Genomic DNA, 25,282 nt, shown 5'->3' on the forward strand with positions numbered 1-25,282 from the left:
GATCACATTTACATTGTTTCAATGGTTTTACCCTTATCCGGGCAGCTATTTTCAGAAAGCTGTTTTCCCCATTGCAGTTCAACCTCATAAAGCTTTCATATTACTGTATTTAGTCTCAATATTATCAAATGAAAGGATCTTAGAATTTAAGATACAGTGTCATCTGTGTTTTGATGTTGCAAATTGAATAATGGAAATATTGATATTTGAAATTAGCACAGTGATTCACTGTATTTAATCCAGATAAGAATAACAGCCTGGGAAGGTAAAATAATAGATTAACTAGGAAGTAGACTATGGTGGAAATTATTTAGCTTGCATTTTTAAGAAAATGTATTTAATTTATATTCCATTATCAGCTCTGTGAACATTGTAGCCCCAAAATTTGAGCAACTTTGCAGGATAAGTATTAGTAAATACATTTATACTAAAGGAGAAAACATATGGAAAAGATATATGCTAGGAAAGTGTATTAAGTAATGTATTCATTTAAATTGAAATGCATGTGAGTTTCTGAACTATTTAGTTAGAAGAGATGCTTATATTGAAGCAGAGGAAATGAGAGACATCAGAACTGGCATAAAATAAAATTAATAAAGGCACCCATCTTTCCAGACAGTTGGGGTTCAGGCAGTTTTGATGAAAATGCACATTTTCTTTAATTACAAAACAAATTACCAGTTGATTCAAATACATTTCACTCTTAGGGTGTTTAAAGCACTTTTTTAAAATATAAAATTCAAATTGATGTGTACCTTGGATTAATATTTGTCTCCTGAATACATTGTGCCTGGATTTCTGTTTAACATTTTTATAACAATATTTCAATGCCAGTCTATTTTGAATTACTTCAGTTTTGACAGACATTTCTCAACAACATCCAACTTAATATAGTTATGCCAGGTGCAGGCATTTGAAACCATCAGTTCTGAAGTCCATTCCTGCTTGTTTTCGAAAAACCAACTGAAGTATAGGTGGCCAGTGAGGAGTATAATTGTTTATTCATTATCCTGAGGACCCACTTGGGTTATGGTAAGATTTTTCATTAGAATGCTTGGGTTAGTTAATTTATTTTTAGAGATGAATGATAAACCAAGATGGAGCTTGGAAAATTGCTTTTGATAAATATTTAATATCCCTCTACAAATCTAATTTTGGGGGGGAATTGTGTGGATTGGTCAGTGAAGGCTAGGAAGGTCTAGTTTGGGAAAGGCTGGAATCAAAAGAGTTGATGAAAAGAACTTGCACTTTGAACATTTGAAAAGCTGAAGGAAAGTTGTGACATAGACTTTAAATGCAAATAAAACACAAAGTAGGTTTTTCAGTGGAATGTCTAAGTTTGCCATAGCAGAAATCAGCCTGCTCTATTGACTGAGTCATTAGCCTTCTTCTCAATATTAGTTGAGCAATGAGTGTTGTTTTTCTTTGGCAGGACAAAAGCAGTTGTTTCCTACCAGTTTGATGTTAAAACTGCTTCTTTAATAAAAGATGGCGACCAATCCATGGTTGGCTAATCCATATATTATGGTTTAGAATGTCATTGTGCTTGTTATTTTATTGGCTGTTCCCATTTAAGGCTTATCTGATCCATTCTGCACCCCAAAACACTCTAGCATCCACCCCAGGTCTGAAAATTATAGGTATAGCCCAAGACACATGTCCATATGTAGTGAAACAAAATATTATTTGCCTATCCTGTTAAGTAGAATGTTATCTTAGAGGTGGTTGAATTATATGGGAACCTGACCAGAAACATTTCATAAACTGCTCCGGCAAGAAACAGAAATACACCTTTTGCAATCTGAATAACTGAGCTTCCTGTGATCAGATACTCACGGTTGTCTCTATCTAATGGGATCTACTAGCATCCTGTTTTGAACAGTGTCTCCATTCAGGCAATTTTCTCACTGTGGTATGTTGAAAAAGGACAGAAGAACCATTTCCACAGAGGAAGATAGTGCATCCCTCATCCGAATATAATGTTTCCAAGAGAACACTTCCATGGGGGAAGTAGCCTCATTACTACAAAGAGGAAAGTGCCCAAGGTATGTCTCAAGATGCATTTACCTGAAAGGAGAGAGAGGGGTGTTAGAGAGCCCCTTCTAACATCTTTCAGCTATTTTTTAATTCAAGGGCCGCCCTTGATTTCTTTCTCTTAACTTCGGTATAGTGGAAATTTAAAAGCTCCCTTTCATTTTTGAGTAGGGCCCAGAATTCAAGTGAAGGTTTAGTGCTTCTTGACATTTGCAAGGATGTGGGGATTTAACAAAGTGTTGGTGCCAGGCAAAGTGCAGAGATTCACAGTGTCCTGAATGACCAAGAGTGGCAAAATGTAAGTCCCATGTCCTGTTCTAGCTAAGAGTAGATTGTGGGTGCTTTCTTGATGCTCTCTGAGCTTGATTGTTTTCTTGTAGATATTTCATTACCAAACTAAGTAACATGTACTGGAAGGGAGTGGGATTTGCTCTCATTTTATATACCAATGGTTTGCCCTATTGGTGGTGATGGGAGGGGTCTCGGTGTTTCCGTGATTAGGTTGTTTATTGTTACATTGGTTATCTATGTTAGTAGTTCCTTGATTAATTAAAGTCTACTCGACCAATTCCCAACACTGCCACCGACAGGGCAATCTAATAGTATATATAAACTGAGTACAAAGCCCACTCCCTTCTAGCTCTGATGATGTTACCTAAGTGACTAATGAAACATCTGCAAGAAAATCAAGTTTTGAGAGCATCAGAGACTCCACAATTCAACCCTGAGCTACAAATACTCCCTCCCATAAGAGCAGACTTTTATTTTAATGCAAATTTTCTATTGCTTTGAGCAATGGTCTTGCGGGAATCATAGTTAGCAAAGGGGGAGTCTTCTAACAAAATTTAATTGTTGTACATTAACCAGAGATGGGCAGCCATATAAATGTGATTAATAAAATTGGTTGCAACAGGAATTGGCCAACCTGCCTATTGCTCAACTCCTGGCATTGTGGGCTGAGAGAAAGTAGGTAAGCAGCCCAAAGTCACCCAGCTAGTTTTAATGCCTAAGGTAGGATTAGAATTCACAATCTCCTGGATGGATAAATTAACCCTGATGTTACAAGAGAAAAAGGATTCTGAGTATTATAGGATTTGGAGAAAATGGTACGATTGGATTGAGCTAAGATAGATGATGAAAGAATTAATGTTAAGCATCAAATAGGTTAAATGTTTACATTCACATAAATTGTATATATTTGTAAATAATGTACAAAATAAGAAGTACGGGAGATGAATGTCACAAACTGTCAATGTCAAGATATGTTATGACCTTTGTTTTTAAAAGACATAAAAGATTAATAGTTTATTTAAAAAAAAGAATTCACAATATCCTGATTTTGAGCCTGCTGCCTTAACCTCTAGACCAAACTGGCTCTCAGTGTGAAATGGTGTTTGAATTTGAAGCATCAGAAAGTTATTCTTCATGACTCCAAGCTTGGGTGAGATCTTTTGAGATAAGTGTCCTCTTTTGGGAGCTACAGAGCAGTGTTAAAAAGAGCATCGGTGGTGATCATTTCTTACATTGCAGAAATCTAAAGGATGATAAGCAAGAAATACTGAAAATATTGACAATTTAAGCTGTCATCTATGGACATAAGATTTTGGCAGCCTGGAGCCGGTATCAAAGAAAGATTGTCTGGTATTTTGGTCTAGGGGTCCCAGAATTCCTTTCTATTGTCCATGCAGGCTGGGACTATTGAGAATTGATGTCCAAAGCTTACAGAAAAGTGTTAATGTCTCTCTTTTGCAACTACTCACTGTACCTAAAACTGATGTTCTGGCATAAGAATCAGGAGACATAGTTGATCACGTACTTCTCTAAGATCCCTTTTGTAACAATAGTTATGATAAAAGGCAGTCTGCTAAGTCTTCTTTTTTAGTATTTTATTAGTTTATCCAAATATAAAATACAAAAGTAAAAAGCAAATGAAAATACAGGTAATCAATCCTTAACTTACAGCAGTTCATTTAAATGACCATTCAAAGTTACAAGGGCACTGAAAAAAGTGAGTTATGACAGTTTTTCACATTTATGACTGTTCACCCATTGAGGGACTCAAAAATATCCTTCCGCTGTCTGTTAAGTCTGATGTCATTCTGCGGTTCTCAGATTGGACCACCAACAACTCGAATATCATTGCTGCACTCTGTTTAGCAGTTTTCAGCATACAAAAGGAAGCTTATTAAGGCTAAATAATTAATTTGAATAATTGAGATTTAAGTAACTAGCAGTGGAAAACAAAAAGGAAATTGCAATTTTTGAATTATTGTGTGCATTATTAGTTAGCTTCCTTTTTTGTTTTCTTCTTTGTTCTTTGTTCTCCCTCCCTCTCCCTCTCCCTCTCTTTCTCTCCTCTCTCTGTATCTATATATCTCTATCTCTAAATATGTATGTCTATCTATGCCTATATTGATAGATAGATAGATACTGAAGTTAGATAGATAGATGATAGATAGATAGATAGATAGATAGATAGATAGATAGATAGATAGATAGATAGATAGATAGATAGATAGAGATAGATAACAAACTCTTTGGAGTATGATTGGTCATAAACTATAATAAATATTGGTTCCCCAAAAAGTTGCTATAAGATGTTTCCACTCCACTCAGCACTTTGAAATAAACTTATTTACAACATTGCATGTGGTTTGACTTAAAAGCTCTCTTTTTGGAGATAAATAGTGATAAGGTACTAAGTTATTTTTCAAAAAACAGCAACAGTAAACATTCATTATAGTCAACCAATCAATCAAGCGAAATTCAAGGGCACAAATATCATGAAGGCCTGAATAAAAACTAATTATAATATTTCATAAACAACAATCAATCAACTAGATCAAAGAGATACGGCATTCACCACCCAATATTACTGATTTGTTTATTATTATTACTACACTAATTTATTACTTCTCGGCTCTACCTCATTTCAGTTACCAACAAATCATTTGTTTATAACTTAGCAGCTCCTCCCCATTCAAGTAATCATCAACCGTTGCATTGAGATCAGGTTTCTCCACCTGGTGCTCTTCAGAAGTGTTAGGAGCTCATCTTCCGGAATAGCCTGGAGAATTGCTTGAGGACAGCAGGTGAGCTGAGAATTCTGGGAATATTCTCAGGGAGTACGAGGTTGAGAAGGACGTCCTGCCCTGAGGTGTGTCTCCTCCTGGAGATGAAGAGCTGAGCTCTGCTGGTGCACACACAGAGAAGACATTAAGACTGGACCATTGGGTAAAAATCCTGGAGGCTGCTACTCCCCAAATTTTAGTGCTGGTTTCATGGGCTAAAAGCTGTGGCCTTTTGCTTCCTCCATCTGGGGAAATAAAATGTTGAGTTCAAATACAATTGAACTCTGGAATTCAGTCGAACACTTTGAAAACTTAAAGAGAGAAGTGAGAGTTTGAGTAGAAACTGGATGGAAGACAAATCAGGAGAGAAATGTAAGACCCACCTGACTTCCTTCAGTACTGACATACTTTGTCAGTACTGGTTGCAACAGGAATTGGCCTGTTTTGGAAGATCCCTAAAAAGTTTCCCCATTTGTAAGTAACTTTGTCTGTCTGTCTGTCTGTCTGTCTTCTGTCTATCGTGAGATGTTTTATATCAAAATATATTTTTATTCCTTATACTGTTTCCATCTTCCCTTAAAACATTAACAGAACCCACAATGAGCTGAGAATCAAAGAGTCTCCACTAGATAATTGACAGTCAAGCTGAAATTAAATTAATCAAGTAAAAATAGCAAATGGGGAGAAATCCTTTACTCAAAAACTTCCTCAAGCCACCAAATAAATTACTCAGACCTAATCCCCATATCAAAGGATAAAGTTAATTGAATTAGGTCTTCCAGTAGTACTGCATGTTCACAAGAACACACACACACACACACACACCTCAAGTAAGTCAGCACGTAGACACTTCCACACTCAGGACAAGTTCCTTGATACAACTTTGTTGCTGTATCCCATTTCTCCGCAATTGCTCCTAAAGGCAAACTTTTTGCTTTTGTTACTTGCTTTTAGGAATAAAAAAAAGGCTTCTTTCCTCACAGCTGTCTAGATCTCGTTTTTATTTTTTTTCTTGTGCAACCCTGGCTTGAGTTGGAACCCCGAACTATTCTTCTGACACTGTCTGTCTATGCTGTTTATATTACCTAGTTTGGCAATGAAATATCTGCAAGGAAACAACCAAGATCAGAGATGGACAAGGACCCCTTATTTCAACCCTGAGCTACAGATATTATCCTATATCTGTCTGTCTGTCTGCCTATCTAATCTACCTATCTAGCTACCTCTATCCTACCTACCTACCTATCTACCTACTATCCCATCTCACCTATGTACCTACCTACCTACCCTACCTTCCTAAACTATATCCTACCTATTTACCTACTTTATCTACCTACCTACCTATCCTATCTAATCTACCTACCTGTCTATCCTACCTACCTATCTATCTAACCCATCTACCTACCTACCTACCTAAACTATCTAAACCATCTATATCCTATCTGTCTACCTACCTACCTTATCTATCTACCTATCTAAACTATCTAAACCAACTATATCCTAGTGATCTAGTTACCTACCTATCTACCTTATCTATCTACTTACCTATCTAAACTATCTAAACCAACTATCTATCTTATCTAAACTATTATTTCCTGGAATTACTGGTGCCTGACTGCTTTTCGGATATGTACAGAGTGATGAGTTGTTAAGAATCCAAACACCATCAGAATATTATTTGCCAAGACCCACCCCTTCTGCTGGAGCTAGAGAAATTGCTACGGACACCCCAGCTATATTCCGGCGAACTCCTTTTATCCCCCTTAGTCTCTCAAAAAAGCCCCATCAAGTTCTCCTTGTACCAAAGAAAGATTCTCCTTGCCAATGTAGTACCAAGCACAGAGAGGGCGAGGAGAATCGAGCGTCTTGCTATCCGTTTGGGGCCTTGTAGTGTGGAAGATGAAAGTCCACTAGTGCAAGGTGCAACTGTAATTGGCCTCTGAAACTCAGCGGCATTTCTGGATATCAGGGAGGCCATGGATATCCTGGAGTTGGATGCCCAACACAAGAGGAAAGTTGCTAGCAATGTAAGACGCTGTTTCTGTATCTCTTACAATGAAAGAAGGGGGAACTGGGGTACATGATTCCAGTTAGTTACGTATCTGCATGGGATTGTGAGAAGGCTGGGAATCCTTTCTCGTCTCAGGTAGCTTTTCTTCTGCTGCATACCTTTCTGTCAAGGTCTATGGAGATTCTCACCCAGATCGTGGTTGTCCCCAAAGGTGCTTTTTCAAGAGAACTGGACTTTTTCATTTTTCTTTGAAGACATTTCACTTCTCATCCATATAAATCTTTCCATTCCCCACCATCCAGTCAGAGCTGGAGAAACTTCTCCCATGAGAAGCAAAATATATCCAAAGAAAAAACAAGAAAGTCCAGTTGCCTCTTGAAAAAGCACATTAGGGACTGTCCTTCAAGGAGAACCAGGACATTGGTATCTCTTGGTTTGGATAAGAAAGATCTACCTGAAACTCTGAGCTCCACATCCAGAGAATGAATGTTGATCCTTGGTGTGCATTTCCTATTCATCTGGGAGAAACATTTTCTGTTGCCAAAGGCATTTTTCAGAAAATGGGTGCCAAACAACGCAAGCTTATAGTAGAGAATTCAATTTTAAAACATTACATTGTTTTGCAATTGCAATTTATTGAAGTTAGGTAATTTTGAATTTTAGATTTTCTAGTTTTCTGAAGATGTTCCCCCTGTTTCCCCTGTCTTTTCAATAATGTATAGGATGACCCTGATGTGTTTTGTAAGGCTGTGAAGATCTAGTTATAGATCTAAACTCAGAATCCTAAGTATCTTAAGAACATTGTTTCTTGGCTATATTAAAATCCATAATAATAGTTTTATTCAGTGACCATATCTATTTATTTTGTATTGTTTAAATTGTATTTTTAACTATAGTTAAAAAGAAAAATTATGATGCATTCCATCTAGGATCATTTGTTGAGATGGGCAGCTATAAGAGCAGTGGGGGAAAAGTTAATGCAATCCTGTTCTTCAAAATATGATAAAACTAGCTCTGTCACATTTAGACACACACACACACACACACACACACACACACTGATAAACAGAGACCATAGTTTTGTCCCAGAGTCCTATTCTCATGACACCACTTCAGAAACAGTGGTTGCTATTTTTATCCTTTGAACAGAATATTCCACTTCCCTGTCCTTCTGACAAATGTCAGGCATGAAAGACCAGGTCCACACAAATCAGTCCAAATTGATTTATTGCTAAATAGCCTATTCTCAGGACTCTTCTCAAGTAGCAAATAGCACTTGCTTGGACTTATTTGCTAGTGGCTATTTAGGGATTCTAGCTGGTCTCCCTTTTAACTCTGCCCCCAGGTTCTGCCTATCCCTCTTCTACATTGTGTTGATTAACAGTTTTCTATCATAATAGAGGAGAGAAAATAGTATAGCTTCCCATTTCAGGGTAGGGTGTTTGACATTAGGTCTTATCTTAAAAGAGTATTTAGTAATAACACTTACTCTGTCCACATTAATTTGGCAATGTCTCTTAGATTGTATCTAGACAAATGTTCGGTCCAAAAATGTAGATTTATTTTATTTAGCTGTATCCAATGTAATGAATTAATAAATTATATAGGAGATGAGTAATTATCATTCTACATTGAACGCTGCCTGTGGGGTGCCCATATTCTGTGCTGGCATAATATTATTGCCTCTGAATGATCTAAGTATAAAAAACATTCTTTAATATATAATCTAGTTATCAGTTCTGCCCAAGCAGAAAGGTTGAAGTCTGTATGAATGTCAGAACCACTTTCCCAGAGAAGAGATTTACTTACTTACTTAACTTATTTACTTTGTTTAACACATTTATATAGCCACACAACTCATACCCAGTGACATCCAGACCCCTAATAATCAAAGATGATTAAAGGGCTGAAGACTAAAACATAAGAAGAATGGTTGTAGGAATTGGGTCTGTCTAATCTAGTAAAATTAAGGACCAGGAGTGACATAATAGCAATGTTCTAACATTTGAGGGGCCGAGACAAAGAGGGGGATCAACCTATTTTCCAAAGCATTTGAAGGCAAGAAACAATGGATGGAAGCTAATCAAGGAGAGATGCAATCTAGAACTAAGGAGAAACTTCCTCACAGCGAGAACAATTAACCAGGGGAGGAGCTTGCCTTCAGAAGTTGTGGGTGCTTCATCACCGGAGGTTTTTAAGAAGATACTAGACAGCCACTTGTCTGGAATGGTATAGGGTCTCCTGCTTGAAAAGGGGGTTGGATTAGAACAGGGGTCCTCAATCTGTGGGCCACAGCCTACTAGTGGGTCATGAGGAGTTTGCAATTGGGCCATAAAAATGGCCAGCAAATGCGCAGGTATGCATCCTCACTTGTGCGAGCAGTGGGCAAACGCGTGCACATCAGAGGTGGTATTCAGCAGGTTCTAACCTGTTCTGGAGATTGACAAATGCCACCTCTGACTGACCCTGACCCCATCTATTCTCTTCCTCCTGAGTCCCAGCTGATTGGCTGGGTCTCCTTTTGTTGCCCTGCACAGGAGAACGGAGCTGTAAAGCAGGTTAGTGGGGTGGGGAGGGAATGGGGATTTTGCAAGTATCCTTCCCCTGCCACATCCACCAAGCCACACCCACCAAGCCATGCCATGCCCACCAAGCCATGCCCATTGAACCGGTAGTAAATAATTGGAATCCCACCACTCCATTTGCGTGATTGGCAGGTGCATGTGCATCCTGCTTGTGGAAATGAAGCTGCGCATGCATGCGTGCACTCGCACAAACCATCCTCCCCCAGCTGATCCGCAAAGCTAGAGACATTGGGGAACGGGAAGACCTCCAAGGTCTCTTCCACCCTTTTTATTCTGTTCTGAATGGATCATAGCTCAAATGTGTGCAAAAGCTCAAGAAGTCCTAGGTTCAATCTGAGAGGGCAGTTTTGTCTGAAATTCTATGAAGTTCAGTGAGCTTGTCATATCTAAAGATCATCCAACTAACTTTAGTATGGATTTTCATCTATTTGACCTGGGTGCAAGCCAACTTTTCCAAGGGGTGTGTGTGTTACTAAACTGCCCCTTGTTCATATATTTCATGGGATAGACAGACCAACCCAAATATTGTTTCCAGGTAACATGCATACTCAAACTCCTTAAAGTAGGTTTAAACAGAAACAAAACTTTATAATAATATAGTAAGAACAATGATTTAAAGTAGCTTAAACTTCTATATTGTTCCTTTCCAAGGAGAAAATGGTGAATCGGGGTGATGGGTAAGAAAGCAGAATTTCTTAGCTCCTCTTTTGGGTTGGACTTCTCTGGAAATAATTGGTTCCCTTAAACCAATTATCAATATGCCACTGGCAGAATAAACGAACTGCTATAAGAAGGGGGTAAGAATTTAGTAAATTTAAGTCTCCTGGGGCAGGTGGATTACATCTCAGAAGCAACTATGGAGATCATCACAGAATCATTGTAATAATCTTTGAGAATTTCTGAAGGACTGATGAGGTCCCAGAAGATTTGGGAAGGTCAAGGCTTATCCCAGTCTTCAAAAAGTGACAAAGCACAGGCCTGCTAGCTTGAAGACTACACAAGGTGAGGTACTCAAAAGGATGATCAAAAAGGCATCTTTATGGACACTTGAGTAGATATGCCACAATTAATAGGAGACGTCATTTTCAGAAACACTCTGCAGACTAAGTTTATCTCCTTAGAATTTCTAGCTTAGTAGTAAAATATCAGCTACAATGGAAAATGTCCCCTGTACTCTGTCATTCAAGTCATTGATAAAAATGTTGAACATAAGCTCTGCCAACGCTATCCTCCTGTTTAAGTGGTGCCATTAAGGAATTCTTTGGGTGCAGTCATCCAAATAATTGTGCGTCCATCTAACAGTGGTAGCATCATCTATCCCATATTTTACAATTCTATTAAGGAAAATGTCACAAGATACTTACATTTTACTGAGGTCCATACGGACTCTGTCCACAAACTTCTACTGATCTACTAAGCTAGAAATTTATTTAGAATCATTTGGGTATTTGGTAACGTTTAAAAATATTACAGGATCCAATTTGGGTCAATCAAACTGCAACATTATCCTGGAACATATATAATTGCTTTCATTTCTTTAGAAATATTTACCACTACAGAACTGACTTTTCCTTCTGATGATCAGAATTCTATACAAGGAAGATGGGAGGTTTAGAAAGATGAATTAAAAATAAATAACTTTCAGTCATCAGATAAAATCATAATCCTTTTCCTAGATGCTTCCATATTAAGAAGCAAATTAGATAACTACAATTGACAAGGCTTTCTCTGTAATGGCACCTAAGGTGGAATTTGTTTTGGCAAATTAGATGTGAATGTTTTTATTTTGGATTAACTTAAGTAGTGTGATGAGTGCAACGTTTTGTCTCATGGTGTTAATTCTTGTTCATCTACCCTGTTTCTCCAACAATACGGCCTCCCCCAATAGGAAGTCCCAGCATGTTTTATAGGCATGAAATGAAATTAAGCCCCTCCCCCCAAATTAAGGCCTATATTAAAACATGCGAAATGAGGGGGAAAGGTGGGGGGGCTTGCCGTTAGGAAGTACTTTTGTTGTACACCCGGATATGGTGCTGCCTGCGTTGACCCCGATACGGTGCCCCACCAACGCCGAGGTCAACATCCAAGCCGTCGCCACCCGCCCACCCAAAGATGCAAGGGGGGGAATTAAGTCACCCCCGAAAAGACAGCCTAGCCATTTTTTCGGGGCTCAAAAAAAAATAAGACCCGGCCTTATTATATGAGAAACACAGTAGCAGCCTACACTAATTAAAGCTTATATTTAATTTTACCAGTTATCCAAATGATTCTGAAATAACAATAATGGGTACAAATCCTATAATTACCTCAATTGTAAGCCTGATTAAGATAAATAACATTATATGTAATGGTATCATTCATATTCGTCAATTAATTGAGTTGCCCTTTCTGCTTGCTTATTAGCATGTTTGAGTAGAAGCTTCCAAATGCTAGTACAACTGAACCAGTACAACCAGCACAACTGGCCCATTCACTTGACTTTTCTTTAAAAATTTGTGAATACCCAGAATAATGGGTGTGGCATAATTTAGGGCAAGGTATTTTGAAATTCCACATAGCTAGCTGGAAAAACATAGTGGAAGAGAAAAAGAGAAGAGAGGGAATAATGAATAATTATTAAGTAATAGTAAGAACAATCTTTGTAAAGCATTATGAAATATAATGATGCCAACAGTGTTCCATGTAGGACTGAACTCATCAGTCACAAAAAAAACCCCAGTCTTGGAGTATCAATTTGGCATTGCTCAGTTTTGATCTCTTTCTAGTCCACAGGAAATGCTAGATAAAAGTCAAGATGGCAAAAGGACAATATGGTCAAAGGCCACCCATTTGGATGTGGGTCACAATGTGCATTACGAACAGGTGACGTTCTGATCGCACTGCTGTAGCTGCCATCCTGATGCTTTTTTAACCATGCCCTGCAGACATTCCTGATTCCAGGGAAGCAAATCGAGAATGCAACAAAACAGTATGTGGTTGTTGTTTTTTTTAATCATTTCTTCTTTCTCCCTCTTCCCATTTGTCCTACCCTAGAGGAGAACCATGCTGCTTAGGCTCCTGCCATTTGTGGTCTCCAGCTCCATCTACTTCATTCTTTTGCTCCCTGAGCCCAGCTTGAACAGCACTATCATAAAGTGCCTCCCCACGTTCTCCCTGGCGTTCTTTGTAGCCACTCAGTCCAAAAATGGAGGTGTCTTCAAACCGTATTCCCGGTGGATTTTCCGTGGTCTCTTGTTCGCATGTTTGGGAGATGCCTGCTTGGTATGGCCAGAGTTCTTCCTCGCAGGTATGGTGTTTGAAGGCTTATGACACTGTTGGGGAAGTATCTCGGCTAAAATTTGGGGCTGGTTTTAATCAATTCAGTAGCTTAACCAACAAATCGGAATGGCCCTTTGCATGGGTATGATTCCTTATCTCCCAACACTTGTAAATGAAAAGTAAGCACATTTATAGTATTGCATCATAGTTTATGAGCCAGATGTTTAGACTGGATTTGGTATTTTATCCACCTATTGTTGTTATATTCATTTATTACTTGCTTTGTGATGATTGTCTGCTATTTTTCATCCTACCTGTTGCTTGAACAATCTCCCTCAGAGATGGACAACCTGTGGTCTGTAGATACACTGTTGCTGACCTATAGATTTCAGCACCTTTCCCCATAGTCCATACTGATCATTGGGAACTGCAAATCAATAACATCTGGAAAACCATCATTCCTGCATGCTGATTGATGCTGGTGTTTTTAGATGTGTCTATCTGTGCACTTATACATAATTTTTATGTATGTTAGCATTGTTGTCAAAGTTGTCAAAGACAGCCCTGAGCATAACTGTTCAGCCTCAAGGCCTGGATCTATAGAGGGAACAGCCAGAGACACACAGTAAAGTGTTCTTTCTCCAATCCATGATCTGGCAGAAAAGATATGCTGGCATAAATACAGCCAATTTAGTCTAGTGGTTAAGGTGCTGGCCAAGAAACCAGGAGCCTGGGAATTCTAGTCCTGCCTTAGGCATGAAAGCCAGCTGGTTGGGGGACTTGGGGCCAGTCACTCTCTCCCCTCAACCCAACCACTCTCAAAGGTATGGAGGAAGAAGGAATATTAGGTATGCCTTTAGTTTTATATATATATATTGAAAGAGCAGGATAAAAATCTAATAATAAATTATGCTGCCTTCATTGCCATTTTTATCTTGGTAATTAGGACAGTAATTAAAACCGTTTTAATGCAGGACAAATTAAGCCAAGAATTGTGGGATTTCCCTGGTTTCACTTCCCTGCTCAAAGGGAAAACTGTCACCTATCACTCTCCTTAATGTGGGGTGAAGTAGGGCTAGATGAATTAATCTGAATGCTTAGCCAGCTTAACTACCTGCCAAATTCCCCAACTAACAGATTGCAAGTGGGGAGTTGTTCCACCCCATTACCTGTCCATTGGGCCATTTCTGAATGTGGGTTTAGTGCTTTTCTCAAAGTGCATTAAACACAGGTCCTAAATCAACCTGACTAAGCAGGTCATAGATCTGGAGGAGGAAGCAATCAATGAATAGCAAGCATCATCATTAACTATTGCAAACAAACGCACAGCTGTACTTTGGCAGAACCTGCACGTAGCTGTGCTTAGACACAATGGCAACCTCCCCCGCTCCCCATTCCACAAAGTGATGAATAGAACAAAAGTTCTAATGTGGCCCATTGAAGATCCTGTTTGAAGGGGGGGGGAATCTAATGCACTCACTGGGGACAGAAATCCAAAAATGGCAGAATGCACATTTCTTTTCCAGTTTGAAGTGACTTTCCATGCAGCACAGGACCAATGTTCTCTCAAAAGCATAAACCCTGATTTTTAAACACAGTTTTAGCATGTAGACTGTGCTATGTAAGATGCCCACCTGACAGATGCTTTGAGAAATGGTGGACAGGCATAATGGGGGCAGAGGTCTCTGGGGAAGCCAAGTCTCTCCTGCTAGCTAAACCAAAGTGGCCATGGAGGAACCTGCATAGGGAAGGAGCACATCTGCAGGAGCCCGAAGGTTGCCAAAGGAGTTGGGCAGGTTCCAACTCTTGAACACATCGTCAACAACTTCCTTAGGGAAGCGTGTCTAGACAATTTCCAGAGCAACAGCTGTGTTGTGTTGGAAGTTGATGAGAAATACCATTTTAAAATAAGAAAGCTAAAGATGGCTGCAAGTAGCTCAGAGGTGGGATGGGGATGAAATTAGAGCAAGATTGAGAAGACGTGGCAAAGAAACAAAGCATCATGCCACCATCTGAGGAGCAGAAAAGCCAGTACAGGTAGTCCTTGACTTACAACTGTTCATTTAGCAACCATTCGAAGTTACAGCAGCACTGAGAAAAGTGACTTACGACCATTTTTCACGCTCACAACCATTGCAGTATCTCCATGGTCAAATTCTGAACACTTCACAACTGTCTTGTATTTATGACATTTTCAGTGTCCCAGAGTTGCAGCCTTCTGGCAAGCAAAGTCAATGGGGGAAGCCAGGTTCACTTAACAACCTGGTTACTATCTTAACACCTGCAAGGATTCACCTAACAACTAAAGCAAGCAAGGTCATAAAATGGGGCAAAATTCATTTAACGTCTTCAGGGGTGGGCTGCTGGGGGTTCGCGGGGGTTCGGGAGAGCCCCTAGCTAAGATTCTGTGCAGTTAGGAGAACCCCCAAATCCCACTCCTGGCTGGCCCTGCCCACCCCACCTCACCCATCCCAGGAATCCCCCCACGTGGCCCGTTTTGGATGCAGATAAGTGCAGGGGGGCGCGGAGGCTCGTGGAGGCTGAAAAACAGGCCTCCTGGAAGTTTGCGAAGGCCGGAAATGGGCCTGTTTCTTGCTTCCAGAGAGCCTCCGGAGCCCGGGGGGCCGTTTTCGCCCTCCCAGAAGCTGAAGAAAGCCTCCGGAGCCCAGGGAGGGCAAAAACGCCCCTCCCCCCCCTGCTGTGGTGCAGGAGGCTAACTAGACCATGACCACCAAGGAACTGGGCAGAGAGCCCTTTACTAAAATTTTGGAAGCCCACCCCTGGATGTCTTGGCAATAGAAAGTTTGGACTCCGTTGCTGTCGTAAGTCAAGGACTACCTGTAATTTGCATTTTGTCATGTCTAACACCAATTCCTGTCACAAGAGGGAGCCAGCTAAATGCATATCACAAGTGCCACGAGAAGGAATAAAAATTTAAAGATATATTTATTGCAACACAGAGTCCCCATGAACGAGTAGGCGGTTATATAAATTTTCCAAAATAAATAAATAAATAAACACAACTTCTGGGAGGAAATATGGAAAATGGCAATGCCCAGAATGGGTTTGAATAGTTGTGTATCTCTTGGTTGTTCCTTACGATCACGTAAAACCAAAAGACAATGTTAATACAGTAGCACGTCTATCCCAGCTCTCTCAGTTTGAGGCTTGATTGTCTTTGGAGTGGCTGATAGTTATGGGTCCTGGGATCTGGCACAGCTGGAAAGGCTGATCACATTCTGGCGGAAACAAGCAGGGGGTCTTATACCTTGAGAAATCCCAGTCTGTGGATTGAGAAATCACCTCACCTATCCAAGCTTTTTTTAAAAACAAAATTATGTACATAGAGATAAATACTGTACATGAATTTCACCTATTGAAAGCATGGTAAAGCCAGGCTGCTTTCCAATAGATTTGAGGAGCACATCAAGGGTACGTTCTGATGAACGCTTTTAATACTTCAAATGCAGTTTGTGGGTTTCAACCTGATGCCTGCTGCTAAACTCTCTGCCCCACCTGATGTTAAAAGGATAGACGTGGTCCTCAGCTTACGTCTACAACTGTGAACTTCCATCACTAAGCAATACAGTCATTCAGTTGCCCCTGATTATACAACTTTTGTGTCACAATTGATAAGCAACTGACTGACAGTCCCTAAGCATATCTGGATTCCCCCATTGCGTTTGTTTGATAGAAGCCCCTTGGAAGGGTCACAAATGGCAACTAGACAGCCCTGGGACGTGGCAACTGTCGTTAATACATGCTAGTTGCAAATTGGGGTTTTCTGAACTAGAAGACCTACAAGGTCCCTTCCAACTCTGTTATTCTGTTCTGTTAAATCACTAGAATTTGTAATCACATGACTGTAGGGATGCTATGATGGTTGTAGATCTGAGTACTGGTTGTAAGTCCAAAATCTTATTGTAAGTCATTAGCGTCATTAACAGTTGTTAAATGAATGGTCATAAGTCAAGGACTACCTGTACCGTTAAAAGCATTTCTGCACCTAAAATATCATCTTTATTTCCAAGAATATCTCTGAACAGTCTTAGAAATAGATATGGCAGCTGGGCTGCAGTGTAGTTCTTTGGAAACGTGCCTCCTGGCCAGTGATGGGATTCAAAAAATTTTTACTACCGGTTCTTTGGGCATGGCTTGGTGGGCGTAGTGTGACTTGGTGGGTGTGGCTTAGTGGGCATGGCAGGGGAAGAATACTGTAAAATCCCATTGCCTCCTCACCCCACTTAGCCTGCTTTCCAGCTCCGTTCTCCTGTGCAGGGCAACAAAAGAAGAGCCAGCCAATCAATGGGGACTTGGGAGGCAGGGAATAGATGGGGGCAGAGCCAGTCAGAGGTGGTATTTGTGGGTTCTCTGAACTACTCAAAATTTCCACTACCGGTTTTCCTGAACTGGTCAGAACCTGCTGAACACCATCTCTGCCCCTGGCCAACCCCACCCCTAAAATATTAACAAGGTAAACTGAGGGTTTGAAAAGGCCACAAGGAGCTTCCATTGGTCAAAAAATGAATGCAAATGAAAGACGAGGCGATCGGCTTATGATTTTACCACAATACTCCATTTTGTCAGGGAGCTTTCATTTAAGGGGGAAGGAGAAAGTGAGATGCCAAAACACATGTTAAATAACACAACCTTCAAAAAACAGGCAGCCTGTGTCATGTTCTTCCTTTTTGGAGCATGCATTAGAGAGTAAGGCATTAAATATTTATCAGGAATAAACATAGCTACCTTTTAGCCCTTGCTGTGCCTGTATCTTTTCTTTCCCAGTTGAAAAGAGCACTTAGCCACCAACAGAAGAGACAGAAGGTAGACAATAGTCCAGGGCTGAATGAGGCAATTTTGTAGGTCATATTCAGAATGCCTTTTCTTGGCTTAGCAAACTGCAATTATAGAATAATCTGAAGTCCTAAACCAGAGAAGGCTGCCAGAATGACTGAACTGCCGGTGGCTGATCTTGATGCAGCAATGCAGCCCATGTGGCTGTTGTGGTTATACGTTTGCCTTTTCTCCCCTTACAGGAATGGGTGCCTTTGCCATCTGCCACCTCTGCTACATCGCAGCCTTTGGCCTGTCTCCCCTTCAACCTCTCACCTTCCTGGTCATCCAGGGACTCGTGGCTGTGAGTTACGTGGTGATCCTACTGCCCTGTTTGCCAGGTTTCTACACGTGGGCAGTGCTGTTTTATTCGGGCCTTCTCGGCGTCATGGTCTGGCGTGCCCTGTCTTGCTCCAAAGGGCTGGCTTTAGCGGGCAGCTTGATCTTCATCACATCTGATCTGTTGGTTGCCTATGACAAGTTCTGCACCTCCCATCCTCTTGCCCGCATCCTGTACATGAGCACTTACTACCTGAGCCAAACCTTGATTGCCCTCTCAACAGGCACTCCGAAATTTTCCCGAAAGGAGAACTGAGTCTTGAATTAGACTTCCGGGTTGTCCTTCAGCATCAAAAGTACCCCAGTCATTCTGCCTCTCAAATTCGCCCTTCTCAAGTTCAACTAACTTCTGGATGGGTTGAAACTACAACTCCCAGCTAGTATGGGCCAACAACTGGGAGTAATTGGCAGCAGCTACGCCCATAATCCCCAGCCAGTACGGACTCTGTGGATTCTCAAAAATTGTAGGCTTCTATTCATGGAGGCCACCACGTTGGAAGAAGCTCTGATCAGATTTCTTTCAGAAGTTCTGAGTCCAGGCGGTTCAAAGAACGGCTGATGCGTCCTCCACATTTCCCATCTTCACAATTTTCTTCCCAGGAGTGATGATGTTGATAATATAATAATAAAAGGACTAATGACAAAATATTATGAAGTATTTATTTTATTTAAGGGACATGTTTGCTAAAAAAAAAAAAATACAAAGACCTGTTTTGTTTGCCTAATTAAAGCAGCCCAGGTAGTTGGCTGCCTTTTGTGAATAGAAGACAGGTCTGGTGGTGCATTTCCTTCTCCTGGTCAGAATTAACTTTCAGGGCTGTCTTCCTCAGGCTTGGACCTTCTACTATCCATTCAAATACCTCTCAAACGGCCCTTCCTTTCCTGTGAAGTTATTTCTTGAAAACCTTTGTATTTTGCTTGGGGATCCAACAATGGTCCAATGTGGCCTCCAGGTGAGTTTCTCCATTCCAAGTGGTCTCTCTGCCATATGGACCTTCTTCCCCTCATGTGTCAAACTGAGCTGTCCATATTGGCCCCTTCACTTTTACAGGACAGGTTCCACTAGTGAGCTATTTAGATTGATGGGAAGGCAGGGATAGGATTCTACCGGTTCAGTCTGGTTCTATAGAACTGGTAGCTCTGAAGAGTAGCTGACACCAAACCGATCTACGGTCTTCTGTTTGGCCCACCCGCCCTCCCGGGCTCTAGGCTGTCCTTTATTCCCTGCTTTTTCCTCCTCGGCTGCTTTGCTTGGCACAGCTGAGTGTAGCTCGTCAGCTGGAGAAGGTGAATACTTGCCAGAGCTGGTAACTGGTAAGTACTGCATGTGCACGCACAAAGCACACGCTCCCCGAACCAGTTGTTATGGCGGTAGGATTCCACTTCCTATGGGAAGGGCATGCAATGGCAGAGGACAGAATGGGGTTAGGAAAGTGATAGAAAAAGAAGCCAATTACAGAGTTACAAGGATGGCATAGAAAGCCACTTTTCAATTCAGATAACTGCATTTAGCCAAGTTTGGTAAACCAAGGGGAAACTAAAGCAGCATGGACTTTGTACTTTGATGATAGATCCCTAGGAAATCCAAGGTTGTAAGTTCAACTGGAAAGTTGCAAAATTCTGCCAGAAGATAACAAAGGCAAGCTGACCATCCGTCCATCCATTGGTCATCCTTCTAGATTGCCTACTCAGATTCAGGGCATTTAGCAATGTGTGAAATTCTTAAAACATTTATTTGGAAAAAAAAAACAAAGATCCAGAACTGATGTCAGGGCATATTACCTGCTCCTACATTAATTGAAAAAGTGTTTAGATGTTTTCTGGTGCCACCATGATGGGAGCAGGAGATTGATTTGAAGAAACTACATCTCCAGTTCCCCTCCTTTGATATCATAGCCCACATGGGGGTGGGTGATTTTTAACCAGCTCTCCTGGATTTCGTGCACCAGAAGGATAATCTCTTTCTGAAATAGATTGCTTTGCAAATGCCTAGGTGCCAAGTGCAAGTCTTTAGAGGTGAAAAGCAGCACTTTTTGGCAAAAAAAATTAAGTGGATCTCTTGTGTTTTCACCAAGAGTTGATCTTAATTTGAATCTTTACTTTTTATAGAACATAGGATAACAGTATTGGAAGGGACCCTCCATGTCTTCTAATCTAATACCCTGCTCAAACAGGAGACCCTATACCTGTGATGGCGAACCTATGGCACGTGTGCCAGAGGTGGCATGCAGAGACCTCACTGTGGGCACGTGAGCCATCACCCCAGCTCAGCTCTGGAGACACGCATGCATGCGTATGGGATGTGCACACATGCACGGGGTTGGGACGCATGCATGGGGGACATGCACATATTGCATTTTGGGGATGCGTGTGCGCTTTGGGCACTCGGTACCGAAGAGGTTAGCCATCACTGCCCTGTACTATTCCAGACAAATGGTTGTCCAATTTCTTCTTAAAAACCTCCAGGAATGGAGCACACCCACAACTTCTGAAGGCAAGTTGTTCCACTGGTTGATTGTTCTCACTGTCAGGAAATTTCTCCTTAGTTCTAGGATCTCTCTTTCATAATCTTCCATTCTTTACTTCTGCCCTCAGGTGCTTTGAAAAAAATAGGTTGCTCCCCTTCTTCTCTGTGACAGGCCCCTTTTTATAGAGAAGGCTGAAGGTTAAAAAGGTTGAAAAGTTGTGGGAGCGCCATCACTTGAGACTTTCCAGAAGAGATTGGACTGCCATCTGTCAGAAATGGTGTAGGGTCTCCCGCTTGGGTGGGCGGGTTGGACTAGATGACCTATAAGGTCCCTTCCAACTCTGATTATCTGTTATCTGTTAAATCTGAAAACAAGAAGCTAGAACTGACCTCCCTCTCTGAAGGATTTTTCTGTGGATATTCTACTTAATTTTTCTTCCATTTTTTGACTCATCCTTTCTCCTCCTACTATATATGGGGAAAAATTAATTTCATTTGCATTTCAATGTAAATGTAATTCAATTCATTTTGGAGCCAACACACTCACAGAGATCATTATTTGCATCCTCAGCTCTCTGAAGTTTGCAATGTGGCTTACTCATGTTTTTAAAATGTAAAATTAGAGTGAGGGGAACCTTTGTTGTTTTTGTCTCCTCTTTCCCAATATCTCTATATTTTTTCTCTCAGTTGCTTTATTCTCCTTTTTGTGTCCACTTAGAAAGTATAGCAGGTTTAGGGAGAGCAAATCGGTATCGTGTTTTTACGTATATATGAGCTAGTTGTGAACGAGTCCTAGAGAATAGAGGATGTGTGGATGTTGGTGTCTTTATGTACAGAAAGATTGGACAATGGAATCTGGGGTATTTTACATAGTAATGATTCATACTAAACTGTGGGTTTCAAGTATGTTTCAAACAATGCTAAACAAACAAGGTTTGGGACAAAGAAAGATAAAATAGGCCGATACAAAAATTATTAAATGCAACTCTATATTAATGAATGGAAGGACTTTATATGGCAAGGAAGAATCAGAAAGAATGGGAACAGGAATCAAGTGGAGTTTACTAAAATAAAGGCGACAGAAGATTGCAAATATATTTATACATACATACATACATACATACATACATACATACATACATACATACACACGTACGTATGTACATACATACATACGAAAAACAGAGTTGGAAAGGACCTTGAAGGTCTTCGAATCCAACCCCTACTCAAGCAGGAAACCCTATACCATTCCAGACAAATCTCTGTCCAATCTCTTCTTAAAAACCTCCAGGGTTGGAACAGCCACAATTTCTGGAGGCATGTCATTCCATTAATTAATTGTTCTAATTATTAGGAAATTCCTCCTTATTTCTAAGTTGGTTCTCTCCTTGAGTAGTTTCCATCTATTGCTTCTTGTCCTGTCTTCAGATCCTTTGGAGAATAATTTGACTCCCTCTTCTTTGTGACAGCCCCTTAGATATTTGGAATGATGCTATCATGTCACCCCTTAGTCCATCTTTTCATTAAACTACACATAACCAATTCCTGCAACCATTCTTCATATGTTTTAGTCTTTATACAGTAGCTGTTGTAAATAAACTCAAGTTAATTTAGCTTAATGGAAAGTAGGTCCTGTTTACAAAGGACAAACAAGGCTAGTACATTATAATTGTGCAGCACAATGGAAGTCTTTGTTCCTTCTCGTGTGTACAGAGCTAGATATGTAGCTGCCAGGGAGGAGGAATCATGAATGCAGACTGTGACAGTTCAGTTTCCCTTTGTTGAGCCCTTATCATGGCTTTCTCCAACCTGGTGTCCTCTGGATGTGTTGAAGCAACATCACCCAGAATTCCCAGCTGTTAGCCATGCTAGCGGAGAACTCCCAGAATAGGGAAAGCTTGCTGGAAGAACTTTGAAGAAACTTGTACATTTTCAGGTTTTCTTAAAGACTTTCTTTAATTCAAGGGTGCCAATAAATGTTGGAGTTTGGGTGAAGGTACATTAAAGTTGATCTTCTCCAATCTTGAGTTAACTTATTAGGTCTGTTCTTTTCTCAAAAAGCTTTTTAAAAATGTAGGGCCCCATAAATGTTTAAAAAAACAACCCTCAAAGCAAAGAACCTGCATATGATTCCAAAGCAACTTTCTCCAGTCTAGAGGTTCTCTGAAAGATACAATTCCTGTTCTCTTCATTCTCAGTTGACTGGCCTCAGAAGAGCAAGACTATTCTAATCCCAAACAAAAGGGATTAGGAGTTGTGGGAATTAGGAGAAGACAACACTGTTTGGAATGGGGAGGTGATGATTTTCACCACCTTGTGGACTGCATGAAACCTTTGAAAGTAGGCAAGTGGGATAGATCATAAATTGGGTGAAGATGGTGGGTTCAGGTCACACATACATGAACTCACCCACACAGAATTCCATGAATTCATCCAGTATTTGCCTTTCCCCAACATACGTTGAGATGGCAGGTGAGGAGGGTAGCAAGGTTAATACCTTTTCTCAACCTGTTCATGGTGTGTCAGGAGAATGGATCTCCTTTCTCCCTGAGGTCTCACCTAGAGTGTGGGAGCTGCCCACAGCTCCAATTTGCATTGGGCAAAAATGCTTCCATTGGTGCTGTTTCCAATCAAAGGGGTGGGACTTCATTTGGCCAAAAAGATAACTGGACGTGTGGGTTTATTTTCCAGGCAGACAACTTCCTCCTGTGGGTGGGGGAAAAAGGAAGGGGAAAGGACCTGAAGATATCAAGAGCTTGGCAAATTACCAAGATCAACTAGAAGTTGCAGGTTGTCGGGATGTGGGCTCTGGGACCTTTCTACCCTGGGAATTACCTATCTGATGGCATCTAGTTTTCTTCATCTGGGAGGAAGCTGGCACTCCCTGGTGCTGGTAAGTGAATGAAAAACAAGCGAACTCAAAACCACCTGCTCTTTGGTATGCATTGTATCTTGGATTATTGTATCAAAAGTAATCTACTTCATACTTAAAGCAACTGGATCTCTACATTTAAGGCCAGCACCAGGAGTTGGGAATCGCTGGGCATCCTCCCACACCCATGCTCTCGTTGGGCATCTCCTGGCTGGGCTACTCATCCTCTTCCATTGCTGGCATTGCAGAAGGCAGGTAAAATTAGAGCGGAAGAACCTGTGCATCCATCCTTCTTCCTTAAAGTGATACCCAGCCAGCCTTTAAGGAGAAGGTTGAGTTCCCAACTAATCATGTAGGGAGTTATTTCCTGTTTCTGCAATTTTCAAATCTAGTTCTTTCCACTTCTGCATTGCTTTGACTTTTTTTACACTTCATAATTCACACCTTTGCTTTCATGCTTTCCTAATGGGTGATTCTGTGCAAAAATATGATGATGATGATGATGATGATGATGATGATGATGATGATGATGATTTTGCAAGCAATTAAAACAAGATTTAATGGGATTTTTGCACATAGGCACATTTGTGAACGTCCATTTCTCCAATGTAGACAGGTAGTTCTCGACTTACAACAACTCACTTAGTGACTGTTCAAAGTTACAACAGCACTGAAAAAAGTGATGTACGACCATTTTTCACACTTACAACCATTGCAGCACCCCTGTGGTCACATGATCAAAATTCAGACGCTTTGGAACTGACTCACATTTATGACCGTTGCTGTGTCCCATGGTCATGTGCGATACCCTTTGGCGATCTTCTGCTAAGCAAAGTCAATGGGAGACCCAGATTCACTTAACAACCGTGTTACTAATTTAACAACTGCAGAGATTCATTTAACAACTGTGGCCAGGAAGGTTGTAAAATGGAGCAAAATTCACTTAACAAATGTTTCATCAAAAAAATTTTGGGCTCAACTGTGGTCTTACGAGGACTATTTGTATATACGTGTATTAATTCTTGCTCCACTCGCAAGAAACTGCATTGCAACGATCAGAAAAATGTAAATTTTGAGGGCAACCGACTGTATTTGTTTAAGAATGTCATGTTAACTAAATTTTCAGCAAAAGCTGAACCAAATGCTTTCTCCCTCTAGCATGGCAAGCGATAATAATACGTGGTTGTCTGATGGGTGGTGGTGATGGAGGGCCAAATCCTGATATTTTGCAGAGAATCATTGGACTCGTTTAAACGTCTAATTTCTTGAAGAATGACTACGTTTATAATGTTGTGCAGCTCTATTCTCTGCCCACACATCCCTGCACCCCGCTGTGATGTGAGATTTATTTCTGGGTAAAAAGGATTTTTATTTCAGTTGCTTCTATCTAGAAAATACTTCATTCTTGCTCAGATTGAGAAATGGCTGATGGTTTACCAGGACTGTTAATTTAAAGACCTTGTCTAGCCTGATGTTAACTACGAGCAGCAGCATTTCACAATTTGGGTTAGGGTTCAGAGGAAATAATAAGGCCTTGATTCAAGAGGAAACCGGAGTTCTTAGGCTATGCAGAAGATGTCAGGGCTTCAACAAATCCACCCTCATTCAAAGCAAAAGTCTCTAGCCGCATCTCAGAAAAAGTAAATTGGTTTATTAGTAGTCGCCATGTTGGCGCGTGGCTGGGTGCAGGTAATACTAAATCACATCATACATTTCCCCCTTGACCCTGGTCTTTCCCCCACCCCCTGGATGTGACTTCTTCAATAGGACACATCAGTCTCCAAGAGTCACCCATCATGCTCTCCAACAACC

General features: G+C 40.7%; 1 protein-coding gene across 4 annotated transcripts; it reads left to right on the plus strand.

The window, feature by feature from the left end:
* Positions 1–189: 189 nt before the first annotated feature.
* Positions 190–18,777, plus strand: TMEM86B (transmembrane protein 86B). 4 transcript variants are annotated; one of them, XM_026677596.2, is made up of 3 exons: positions 190–1,032; positions 12,735–12,987; positions 17,996–18,777. In XM_026677596.2, the coding sequence occupies exons 1-3, from the start codon at positions 1,030–1,032 to the stop codon at positions 18,385–18,387; spliced, it is 648 nt and encodes a 215-aa protein (XP_026533381.1). In that variant the 5' UTR covers positions 190–1,029; the 3' UTR covers positions 18,388–18,777. The 4 variants fall into 4 exon arrangements, with proteins under 4 accessions (XP_026533381.1, XP_087801724.1, XP_087801725.1 ...); XM_087945598.1 differs by lacking the exon at positions 190–1,032 and adding an exon at positions 1,050–2,045; XM_087945599.1 differs by lacking the exon at positions 190–1,032 and adding an exon at positions 5,010–5,579.
* Positions 18,778–25,282: the final 6,505 nt, after the last annotated feature.

Source organism: Notechis scutatus, chromosome Z (assembly GCF_049901735.1).
Source record: "Notechis scutatus isolate UNSWTSFEM ecotype Mainland chromosome Z, rNotScu1.2, whole genome shotgun sequence".
In the NCBI taxonomy this organism is placed as follows: domain Eukaryota; kingdom Metazoa; phylum Chordata; class Lepidosauria; order Squamata; family Elapidae; genus Notechis; species Notechis scutatus.